Here is a 13,051-nt window from a genome sequence, read left to right as displayed (position 1 = left end):
ACCTAGAGGGGTGTGATGGCTGCACAGAGTCAAGGGGAGGGATGTTCCAAAGTTTCCTAAGAAGGGAATCCTTGCACTGAAGTGGGGATTCGATTTTACATGATGGCAATGTCTGTGCTGGTTTCACCAATACTGGTGTCCCTGAGGGATGAACTGGTGTGACACCACAGGACAGTAGTTGAAGTCACTTTCAGGACTTAAGGAAGGTGAAACCTTTCAGCTTAGTCCCCTGTGAGCCAGTCAGGGGCCAAGTCTAGAAAGGCTCGGAGCCTGTGTCTGTCCAATGTGGTTTCGCTCTGTTCCAGCCAAGCTCCTCTGGACACCAGCTGGGAAAAGGGGACCTCAGATCTAGTCATCGCAGCGTTCGTAGTTCGCCATGAGGCAGGTAATAGCCCAGGCATCGTCACTGGACCTCATAGTCGCCCTCCTTCCTCTGCTGGCAGACAGTGACTTGTGAGGTGAGGAGGGCGCATCAGAATGGTCCCGTCAGTTGGCCAGTATGGGAGACTCCAGGGGAAGGAGATGCCAAAGCCAGAGAGACCCGATGCCTCCTGTGTCTCCCTTTTCCTTTTGTCCACTTAATTTTCACCCTCAGTCATTCTTTTCCTTCCCCTTTCCCTTTTTTGGCTCTTTCTCCCTCTCTTTCCCCTACATGTTCTAGCTTAATTGAGGCATTAACGACATACAGTAAACTGCATACATTTAAAGTGAACAATTTGATACATTTTGATTATAACTTATTGAACCATCACCACAATCAAGAAAAGGAACGCCCATCTTCCCCAAATTTCATCATGCTCATTTTAATTCCTCCTTCCCTGCCGTTTGCAAACACATTCTCATTCCCAGGCAACCAGTGATCCAGTATATGTCCCTATAGATTTTCCTGTATTTTCCAAGAATTTTTATAAATGGGATCATATACTATGTACTCATTTTTTACTGTCTTCTTTCACTCAGCATTATTATTTTGAGATTCATGCTTGTCATTGCACATACTATGAAGTCATTCCTATCCCCAACCCTTCCCTGGCAGCACTGTGCACACGCCCGAGCGCTTCCCAGGTTGGCGTGAGAGCCAATAGTTCTGCTGCATCCCCAAAAGTAGGAATGCGCCTGGTGCAACTCTGGGAGGGGTTGGCGGCAGCCCTGGACCCGCACATGAATGCTTTCCTGGATGGCTGGAAAGCCCACCGTGCCACTGGAGTCCCAATGATCAGCCAATGCTCAGACCCGTGAAGAAGCCCTACCCACCAAGCACAGAGGCTGCCATGAGCATGAGAAAAGGCAGCAGCAGATACACGCGCACATGCAGATGCTTTCCCAGATGCACACACACCCATAGTAGTGCTGCGGTCTCACAACTGGGTACTTGCCTCCATGTGGCGGCAGCTCTGAGCCCAGTGTGAATGCTTTCCCAGCTGGCTGGAACACCCACTGTACCCACACAACTTCCAGCATATGGGGGGATCAGAAACACAGCTCATGCTTCCCCCACAGCAGTAGCAGGTGGAATCTGCGACCTGATACTACCACAAATACACAGGCAAAAGATTAGTTCATCAAACACCATAAGAAACTACAGTAACAATTCAGAGCAGAAGGAAATGACAAGTCTCCAGAAACCAACCTTGAAGTCACAGAAATTTACAATCTAAATGACAGAAAATTCAAAATAACTGTCATAAAGAAACTCACCAAGTTACAAGAATGTTCAGACAGTTCAATGAACTCAGGAATAAAATTAATGAGGAAAAGGAATACTTCATCAAAGAGACTGAAACTATTAAAAAAAACAAGCAGAAATTCTGGATATGAAGAACGTAATTAATGAGATAAAAAAGAATCTAGAATCTTTACAAAATAGAGCTGATTTTATGGATGAAAGAATTAGTGATTTAGAGGATAGAAATATAGAAATGCTTCCAGTGGACAAGGAGAGAGAACTCAGATTTTGAAAAAATGAAGGAATTCTTGGAGAAATATATGACTCAATTATAAAAGCAACCTAAGAATTATAGGTGTTCCAGAGGGAGAAAAGAGGGAGAAAGGAGCAGAGAGCTTGTTCAAACAAATAAGATCTGAGAACTTCCCAAACCTGGGCAAGAACTGGAATTATAAATACATGAAGCCAACAGAACGCCTAATTACATCAATGCTAAAAGACCTTCTCCAAGGCATATAATAGTAAAAATGGCAAAAGCCAATGACAAAGAAAAAATATTAAGGGCAGCAAGACAGAAGAAAATAACCTAGAAAGGAACCCCTATCAGGCTTTCAGCATATTTCTTGACAGAAACTTTACAGGCAAGGAAAGAATGGAACGATATATTAAATATACTGAAAGACAAAAACTTTCAGCCAAGAATACTCTATCCAGTGAAATGACCCTTATGACACAATGGAGAAATAAAAGTTTTCCCAGATAAAAAAAGGCTGAGGGAGTTCATCGCCACTAGAACTCCCATACAAGCAATGATCAAGAACGCCCTCATACCTGAAACAAAAAGAAGGCAAATGTCTAGAAATCTTTGAGCAAAGAGATAAATAGACAGACAAAATCAAAAAGCTACAGGTCTGTTTCACAACAGGGTAGCAAATACTTAATTATAACTTAAAAGAAGAAGGGAAGGAAAGCATCAAAAGTAACTATAAACACTTCAAGTTAGTCACAAACGCACAACACAAAAATGAATAACTTGTGACAACAATAACTCAGAAGGAGAAGAGGAAAGGGATGGAACCTGCTTAGATTAATGGAGATAAGAGGCTATCAGAAGATGGACTATCTCATCTATGAGATCTTCATACAAACCTCACAGTAACCAGCAAACAAAAAATCAGAGCAGAGCCATATATCATAAAAAAAGAGAAACGTTCACAGAAAAATCCCAAAATGAAATGGTAGTCAGAAACACAAAGGAAGAGAAATAATGGAAATATAGATTAGGTGGGATTAAGCACTCATGTATCAATAATCACTCTAAATGTAAATCGATTGAATTCTCCAATGAACAGACACAGAGTGGTGGGGTGGATTAGAAAACAAGACCCAACGATATGCTGCCTCCAGGAAACACATCTCAGCTCTAAAAACAAACAGGCTCAGAATGAAGGGATGAGAGACAATACTCCAAGCAAATGGCAAATAAAAGAAAGTAGGTGTTGCCATACTTATATCTGACAAAGCAGACTTCAAGATAAAAAGACTATGAGAGACAAAGAGTGGCAGTATATAATGATAAAGGGGACTTTCCACCCAGAGGACATAATACTTATAAAGATATATGCACCTAACACAGTAGCACAAAGGAATATAAAGCAACTATTAATAGACCTAAAGGGAAAAATTAACAGCAACACAATAATAGCAGGGGACCTGACCACCCCACTTACATCCATGGATAGATCATGCAGAGAAAGGCAACAAGTTAATAGTGGAATTAAATGAAACATATGATCAGATGAACTTAATCGATATATGTAGAGCATACCCTCCCAAAACAGCAGAATACACATTCTTCTAAGTGCACATGGAACATTCTCAAAGATAGACCATATGTTGTGAAACAAGGCAAGCCTGAATAAATTTAAGATTGAAATCATATCAAGCTTCTTTTCTGACCACAATGCTATGATGACACTAGAAATCAACTACAAGAAAAGGGATGGGGTAGTCACAAATATGTGGAGACTAAAGAACACACGACTGAAGAACCATTGGATCAATGAACAAATCAAAGGAGAAATCAAAAAATACCTGAAGACAAATGACAATGAAAAGACAATAAAACAACTCTTATGGGATGCAGTTCTAAGAACGAAATTCATAGCAATACAAGCACACCTCAACAAACAAGAAAAATACCAAATAAGTAACCTTAAACTACACCTAATAGAACCAGAAAATGAAGAACAAATGAAGCCCAAAGTCAGCAGAATGAGGGAAATAATAAAAATTAGAGCAGAAATAAATGAAATAGAGACTAAAAAAACAGTACAAAGGATCAATGAAACAAACAGCTGGCTCTTTGAGAAGACTGAAACAAAATTGACAGACCCTTAGCCAGACTCACTAAGAAAAAAAGAGAGAAGGCTCAAAGACATAAAATTAGAAATGAAAGAGGAGAAATTACAACAGATACCACAGAAATCAAAAGGACAATCAGAGAATACACTGAACAACTTACATGCCACCAAACAGGATAACCTAAAAGAAATAGATAAATTCTTAGATTCCTACAACCTCCCAAAGCTGAATCAAGAAGAAATAGAGTAAATGAACAGACCAATCACAAGTAAAGAGATCAAAATGCTCATCAAAAACCTCCCCAAAAACAAAAGTCCAGGACCAGATGGCTTCTCTGGAGAATTCTACCAAATATTCAAACAAGATTTAATACCTATGCTTCTCAAACTATTCCAAACAGTTGAAGAAGATGGAACACTTCCTAATTCATTCTATGAGGCCAACATCACCCTGACAGCAAAAGCAGATAAGGATAGCACAAAGAAGGAATATTACAGGCCAATATCACTGATGAACACAGATGCAAAAATCCTCAACTAAATATCAGCAAATCGAACACAGCAATGTATTAAAAGGATCATATACCATGATCAAGTGGAAATTATACCAGGGATGCCAGGAGGGTTAAACATCTGCAAATCAATCACTGTGATGCACCACATTTACAAAATGAGGAATAAAAGTCACATGATCCTCTCCACAGATGCAGAGAAAGGATTTGACAAGATCCAACATCCATTTATGATAATAACTCTCAATAAAATGGGTATAGAAGGAAAGTACCTCAACACAATAAAGGCCATATATCACAAACCCACAGCCAACATCATACTTAATGGTGAAAAACTTAAAGCCACTCCTCTGAGAACAGGAAGAAGACAAATGTGCCCATTATCACCACTCCCATTCAACATAGTACTGGATGTTTTTGCCAGAGCAATTAGGCCGGAAAAAGAAATAAAAGGAATCCAAATTGGAAAGGAAGAAATGAAACTCTTGCTGTTTGCAGATGACATGATTGTAAATATAGAAAACCCTAAAGAATCCATCAGAAAACTATTAGAAATAATCAACAACTACAGCAAAGTTGCAGCGTACAAAATCAACTTACCAAATCAGTTGCAATTCTATACTCTAATAATGAACTAACAGAAAGAGAACTCAAGAATACAATCCCATTTACAATTGCAACAAAAAGAAAAAAGTGTCCAGGGATAAATTTAACCAAAGAGGTTAAAGACCTATACAATGAAAACTATAAGACATTATTGAAAGAAATCAATGATGACCTGAAGTAACGGGAAGATATTCCATGCACATGGATTGGAAGAATAAACACAGTTAAAATGTCCATATTACCTAAAGTAATCTACAGATTCAATGCAATCCCAATCAGAATCCCAATGACCTTCTTCATAGAAATAGAACACAGAATCCTAAAATATATATGGAATAACAAAAGACCTCAAACAGCCAAAGCAATCCTGAGAAGAATGAACAAAGCTGGAGGCATCACAATCCTAACTTGAAAATATGTTACATAGCTATAGTAATCAAAATGGCATGGTACTGGCACACAAGCAGACTCATAGATCAATGGAGCAGAACTGAAAGCCCAGAAAGAAAACCACACATCTGTGGTCAGTTAATCTCTGACGAAGGAGCCAAGATCATACAATGGAGAAAGGAAAGTCTCTTCAATAAATGCTGTTGGGAAAACTGGACAGCAACATGCAAAAGAATGAAAGTAGATCATTATCTTCCACCATACACAAAAATTAACTCGAAATGGATAAAAGACTTGAATCTAACACTTGAAACCATAAAACTCCTAGAAGAAAATATACGCAGTACAGTCTTTGACATCAGTCTTAGCAGCACCCTTCCCAATACCACGTCTACTCAGGCAAGGGAAAGAAAAGAAAAAATATACAAATGGGACTACATGAGACTAAAAGGCTTCTGCAAGGCAAAGGAAACGATGAACAAAACGAAAAGACAGGGCCGGCCCCATGGCTTAGTGGTTAAGTGTGCGCGCTCCGCTATTGGCGGCCCAGGTTCGGATCCCGGACGCGCATAGATGCACTGCTTGTCTGGCCATGCTGAGGCTGCGTCCCACATACAGTAACTAGAAGGATCTGCAATTATGACATACACCCATCAACTAGGACTTTGGGGGAAAAAAGGAGGAGGATTGGCAATAGACGTTAGCTCAGAGCTGGTCTTCCTCAGAAAAAAAGAGGATTAGCACGGATGTTAGCTCAGGGCTGATCTTCCTCACAAAAAAAAAAAATGAAAAGAAAACCCACCAACTGGGAGAAAATATTTGCAAATCACATATCTGACAAGGGATTAATCTCCAAAATATATAAACAACTCATACAACCCAACAACAAACAAATAGACAATCCAATCTAAAAATGGGCAGAGGATATGAACAGACATTTTTCCAAAGAAGATATAGAGAAGGCCAACAGACACATGAAAAGATGTATAACATCAGTAATTATTAGGGATATTCAAATCAAAACTACAATGAGAGATCACCTTACACCTATCAGAATGGCTATAATTCCCAAGACAAAAAATAACAAATGTTGGAGAGGATAAGGAGAAAAGGGCACCCTCACACACTGCTGGTGGGAACGCAAACTGGTGCAGCTGCCAGGGAAAACAGTATGGAGATTTCTCAAAAAATTAAAAATAGAAATACCATACTTTTCAGCTATCCCACTACTGGGTATTTATCGAAAGAAATTGAAATCAACAATTCAAAGAGATTTATGCAGCCGTGTGTTCACTGAGGCATTATTCACAATAGCCAAGACATGGAAGCAACCCAAGTGCCCTGCTACAGATGAATGGATAAAGAAGATGTGGTATGTGTTATATACAATGGAATACTACTCAGCCAGAAGCAAAAGACCAGATCGTCCTGTTTGCAACAACCTGGATGGACCTGGAGGGTAAGATGTTAAATGAAATAAGCCAGACAAAGACAAATATGCATTATTTCACTCATATGTAGAAGATAAACATACACAGGGATAAAGAGAACAGATTAGTGGTTACCAGAGGGGATGGAGGCTGGGGCTTGAGTGAAAGAGTTAAAGGGGCACATATGCATGGTGATGGATAAAAGTTAGACTACTGTTGGTGAGCACGATGCAGTCTATACAGAAATTCACAAATAATAATGAACACCCGAAACTACACAATGTTAAAACCCTTTATAAGTTCAATAAAATAATTAAAAAAGAAAAAAAATAATTCATTCTTTTTTATGGTTATATAGTATTCCACTGTAGGGAAATACCACACTTTGTGTATCCGTTCACCAGTAGATGGACATTTGGGTTGTTTTCCGTTTTTGTGTACTATAAATAGGTTGTTATCAACATGTGTGTACAAGTCTGTGTATAGACCTACGGGTTTACTTCCCTTGGATGGATTCCTAGGGGAGGAATGGCTGGGTAGACGTATGTAATTATTAAAGACGCATCCAAGCTATTTTTCACCAGCACTCGATGAGAGTTTCAGTGACTTGACATCTGCAACAACACTTGCTATAATCAGTCTTTTTAATTTTAGCCATTCTCAAGTGTGGTGGAATCTCATGATGACTGTCACTTTCATTTACCCAATGACTCATGTTGTGAAGGAGAAGGCGAGCCACACACAGACTGGGAGAAAACATCTGCAAAACATATCCCTAGAAAAGGACTTGTATTTATAATGTATAAAGAGCTCTTACAACCCAATAGTAAGAAGACAAGCAACACGTCATGGCTTACCAGGAGACAGCAGATCAGGCCTGTGATGAGCACCAGGAGGCCCGCCAAGCAGATGAGGATGAGGGCCCAGAAGGGGAGGTCTGGGGAGACAAGTGGTGGGGTGAGCCACCTCCTGTCATCGCCCCAGGGCTCCTGCTGACCCCACTGTGCCTCAACCGTCCTTGACAAGGGTTGGACAACTTTCCTCATCATCCAAGACCCTGTGCGCATGGTTCTCTTCGATGAGGCACAGCATCAAGATTCTCGCCACCTTCCGTGGGCTGGGGCTTCCTGCAGGTTCACCAGGCTTCTCAGTCAAGGTGTCATCTCTGTTGGGAGAATATTCTGGAAGTGAATCAAATGGAGAATGTATGTGAGTGTGGTTCACTCTTTTTAACAGAACTTTTTAGACACAGAAAAATAAAGGGAACAGTCTCATAAACATCCATCATCTAATTTAACCATATATATTCCATCCAATTAAAACATTTTATCAATGTATAAATTATTAACACTTGCCACCTTTGATTCATCCCATGTTTTCAATGAAATATTAAAGTCAAGTAGACATCATCATGTTTCACCCCATTTTAGTTTCCATCTCTAAAACGTGACCACACATTCCTACAAAATCCAAGGCCATTATCACAGAACAAAAATTTAATAAATTAAACCAAACTCATACCTCTGGACACAGAGGACTGAATTTGAGCTGGACTTTCTTAAGACGGCCGGGGGGAGAATGGGTCATCACAGTTGGCAAGCCTATGGGATCTCTCTAAATTTGCAAATTCCCACTCAAAAGTGTTCTTCCGTGCCTAGAAACACATTCATCCCCTTCTCCTTTATCTATTCGCTTAATATTCATTTTCTAGGATTAACCTACAATGTAATATCCTGCAGGAAGTCTTCTCTGATTTCCGCCTGCAAGTATGAGTTTGTTCACATCAATTAATTGATAAGTTTCAATTCTCTATTCTTGTTCTTGACAGCTACAACATAAACTCCAGGAGGGTAGGACACACAGCACCCAGTGGGCTTGGTGGGAGGGTGCATGTCCCCCTTCTTGTACCTCTATCCAGACAACCTCTTACAGGTGTGCTGTCTGATATGGAGCAGCAACAAGTCTCTTTTTGAATTAAAATTAATTTTAGTTAAATAAAATAAAAATTCTGGTACCTCAGTAACATTAAAACTCAGTAACAATAAAGACCAGTCCCAATACCATCCTTTGAGCACTCAACAGCCACATGCAGCTATGCACTGTTCAGCACAGATATAGAACATTCCACCACTGCAGAAAGTTCTAGCACATTGCTGCTCATCTAGAGCAGGACTTGGCAAACTATAGCCTGTGGATCAGAAACCACATGACGCCCAAACCTGTAAGTCTGCTTCACACACAGCTGGAGGCCCTCACTGAGCATCTGGCCCAGTGGGTTTCAGTGCAGAGATAAGGAAACAAAAGTCCAGAGAGGGGAGGTGACTAGTATGAGGTCACAGAGCTGTCTAGGAGAAGGTGAGGGCCTCCTATATTACACTGGTGTCCTTTTCTCTCTCTCACTGGTGGGTAAAGACTGGGGGACTATGCCACCTCCTGCCAGCCTGAGAAACTTCAATGCTCTCTCAGCTCCAGGCATCCAGAGTCCCCAGAAAGGCCTCACTTTCTTCCCCAATGAGCACGGAGCCTTACCATCCCCAAGGACACTCTTCCTGTCCAGGGTCAAGTTCTACAGCTGGGTACCATTCTGGGTCAGCCGCAGGAATTCCTCATAGATGGCAACTCCGTCCAGTCTCTGTGCCAAAGCAGCAAGGTACACAGGGAGTCCACTCCAGTGTGGTTACTGTGGGGGACAGACCTGGAAGGGCACAAGTATGAACAAGGGTGTCTAGAATTCTACCCTGATTCTAGATTCCCTGCTTCTGGGTCCTGTTCAAGAGAACTTTCTGCAATAATGTCAACATTTGTCTGCACTACCAAATACACTCATTATTAGCCCCATGTTGTTATCGAGCACTTAAAATGTGGCTAGTGTGTGTGAGTGAGAAACTGAATTTCCCATGTAATTTCATTTCAAGTAATTAATTTATAAATAAATAACTACAGGGAGAACATTTTTGAAACTTTGGAGTAAGCACTTCTGCAAATGCATAAAAACAATGAGAACACTGGTAAAAATGGTCGAAATCAACTTTTCAGAAGTCTAGAAATTAATCAAAGGCTTGTAAGAATCTGAAGAGGGTTTAGTGAAGACACACGGTGGAATCTTGATAAAGGGAGCAAACTTTGTGGCACTATAACTTTCACTATTCCCATCCTGCTCTCACAACATCCTCCATAACTGTGAAAACCGTTAGTCTCAGAACCATGGTGGCTGAGACAACCCACAGCACAGCAGCCATAATGGGTGTGGAGCTCTGAAAAGACCCCTCCCCACCCAACTGCAACTAGCTGACCTGCCTGGCAGCTCCCCGAAAACGCCCCATGTTCAGGGCTTGTTGTTACTAGACTCAGAGCTTGCCCAGGGAGGAAAGTCTGTCCCCAGGGCACTTGCTAAAAACAATCAGCGCTAATTGTTTTATATTGTAGTTGCCTGAGGGAGTGATACCAGCTGAGGCAGACAAGAGGTGAGCCAACAACTTAGAAGAAAAATTGGGGGAATGAGATGTCCACAGGGGGCTTTGAAAAGCTCCAGTGTATTTGTGGGCATCTGGAAGGCCACAAGGGCTCAGGGATGTGGCACGCCCAGGACAGACTTGAGAACGTCTGAATCTCTCACCTCTAGTTGGAGCAGTGGCTTAATATCTGAAAAGTGATTATGTAATACACCATATTAATAGAATAACGGCCAATACCACATAATCTCGACCATAAACATAGAAAAGAATTTCACAAAATACAACACCCTTCATGTCTAAAAAAGAAAACACTCAACAAATTAGGAATAGAAAAAACTTTCTCAACCTATAAATAGCTTCGATGAAAAACCCACAGCTAACACTATATTCAATGGTGAAAGACTGAAAATTTCCCCCTAAGACCAAGGACAAGGCCATGATGTCTTCCCTCATCTGATATGTTAATCATAGGTACTAGAGTTTCTAATGAGGGCAATTAGGCAAGAAAAAGGAATAAAAGAAACCCAGATTGGAACAGAAGAGGTAAAACTATTTGTTTTGCAGAGGAGAAGATATTGTATATAGAAAAACCTAAAAAATACAGCCCCCCCCAACACACAACATGTGAATCGTATCCCAACAGGTGTATAAAAAATTTAAATTGCCCCATGTGGTTAGTGGCTCCACTATTGGAGAGCACAGTTAGACTGCTGATATTTGTTGAAAGTCTCCAGAAGAGGAGGAGGAGGAGAATGCTGGAGGTTGGTGGCCCCAAATGTTAATGCTTTTCTCAACCCCCGAAAACCTATGGAAGGAGATGGTAGGATTAGCTGACAGGGATGTGGGGCAGAATGGGCACCATGTAAGTGACTTCCAGATCAAGGATGTGTCACGGGAGCTCAGAGCCATCAGCCACCAGCTCAGCCAATGCTTCCAATCTCAACCTACATCAAGTTGGTGACCAGGCAGGAGTGGAATATGTCTCATAGCTGGCTGCCTCTATAGAGCTTGGTGACCTAGAACAAACGCAAGGGAGAGTAGGTGAGATGGAGGTCTCCTGGAGACGCAGGGGGCCACTGGAGCCAGTGAAAGATCACAGACCTTGGGGCAAGGGAGACCTGACTTCAAATCCTGGCTCTGCCCCTAACTCACTGTGTGACCTTAGGCACAATAATACCCTTTCTGAGCTTCAGTTTACCCATGTGAGAAATGGGGAAGGCAGCTAGGACATCACGTCTGGACACTGAGAGAACCCAGACACGCAGGGAAAGTGAAGGGTTGAAACAATCACGTAACAGATGTAAGTCAGATGGAGGAATGATGGTGCCCTCAGGGCAAGGAGCGATGCAAGAGGGGAGATCCCATCTGGTCCTGGGTGTCCCTCAGCAGGGCGGTGTACTCCGAGGATGTGGGCTCCGGGTTGCTGAGGTTCCAGCTGATGATGTGGAAATGTAGCTGGTGCTCTCTCTGGATGGATAAACTCTGGGCTGCAGAGCCTGGAGCCACCGAGAGGAAGAGCAGACAGGTGGAGACTCTCTGCTCCCAGCACAGAGGCTTGGTTGCCCACGGGGTCAGGATGGTAGGTGCAGACAGCGTCCACACTGCTGGCTTCCCCATCCTTTTCAGGCCTGGGGAGAGAGGGATGTGGTGACTCTAGAGAGAGGTCCTGAAACCTCTGGGGTGGGGGCCAGAACAGGAAGGAGGAAATGGGAGGACAGCGGGGAGACAGTGAGGGGTGGTGACAAAAGTGGTCATTAGGGGCAAATACTCAGGGGAGGGTCTCACCTGAGGGAGACCAGTCTGCAACTCAAGGAGAAGAGGCCCAGGCTGCTCTTCTTGAACAAGGATCCAGCTGGGGAGGAAGGAGGAGGAGGATGAGCAGGAGGGACAGGGATTGGGGGAGGGGCTGGGTAGGATTTAACCCAAAAGGAGCTGCTGGGACCAGGGTCTCCCCAGGCTCTGCAGGACCCTCTCAGTGAAGTTGAACGTGGCTGAGCCATTGTTCCTGTCTGATGAATACTGGAGGGTGGAGATGGGGAAGGTGACTGTGAGGGTCTTCAGGTTGTGACCCAAGTCTGCAAGACAAGAGGGAGAGTGATGGCCATCACTGAGAGCTGGCCTGAGACAACACCAGAATCCTGCACTCATTATAATCTGTCACCTTCTCTCCCAGAGGCACCACCACCCACCCGTGTTGTTACCCACGTCAGAACCAGCACATCTGCTCAGCTCCTCCTCCCTCCCAGTAACACCAATTCCAGTTGCGCAGTGGTCCTCACATACACTCCCTCTCTCCATCCCTGTCCCAGCTCAGGTCTTAACTTCCTTCACCCGGACCAACACCCCAGCAGGCTCACTGGATGCTCTGTCTAAAGGATGTTCTACATGGACCACTAGAAAAATGTTTCTGAAATGAATACCTCACTAGGGCCACCACTGCTCTAGTACCACCCATGGCTCCCTATGGCCTTCAGTGTTTAGTTCAACCTTCTTGACCTGGCACTCAAGGCTCTACTCAATCTGGCTCCTGTTGACCTTTCAGTCTCATTTTATCCATCTACTGCAGGTTAAACATTATGCTTCACGCAACTCAAATTCATTTCAATTCTCCCCATAGGGCATGTTGTTC

At 42.5% G+C, this 13,051-nt stretch overlaps 1 protein-coding gene across 1 annotated transcript in view; it reads right to left on the bottom strand.

Moving 5' to 3' along the window:
* Positions 1 to 10,664, bottom strand: part of LOC131401949 (centrosomal protein kizuna-like) — a 263,865-nt gene extending 253,201 nt beyond the window's left edge. Inside the window, exons 1-4 of the mRNA XM_058536997.1 lie at positions 10,660 to 10,664; positions 9,497 to 9,528; positions 8,107 to 8,148; positions 7,825 to 7,904 (exon numbers count right to left, since the gene is read on the bottom strand). Of these exons, the coding sequence (XP_058392980.1) occupies positions 7,825 to 7,904; positions 8,107 to 8,148; positions 9,497 to 9,528; positions 10,660 to 10,664 (159 nt within the window). The remainder of the gene's footprint in view (positions 1 to 7,824; positions 7,905 to 8,106; positions 8,149 to 9,496; positions 9,529 to 10,659) is intronic.
* Between the last annotated feature and the right edge of the window lie 2,387 nt (positions 10,665 to 13,051).

This window comes from Diceros bicornis (assembly GCF_020826845.1).
Source record: "Diceros bicornis minor isolate mBicDic1 chromosome 27 unlocalized genomic scaffold, mDicBic1.mat.cur SUPER_27_unloc_1, whole genome shotgun sequence".
In the NCBI taxonomy this organism is placed as follows: domain Eukaryota; kingdom Metazoa; phylum Chordata; class Mammalia; order Perissodactyla; family Rhinocerotidae; genus Diceros; species Diceros bicornis.
Note: the sequence above shows the minus strand (reverse complement) of the source record. Positions and strands in the feature narration are given on the sequence as shown.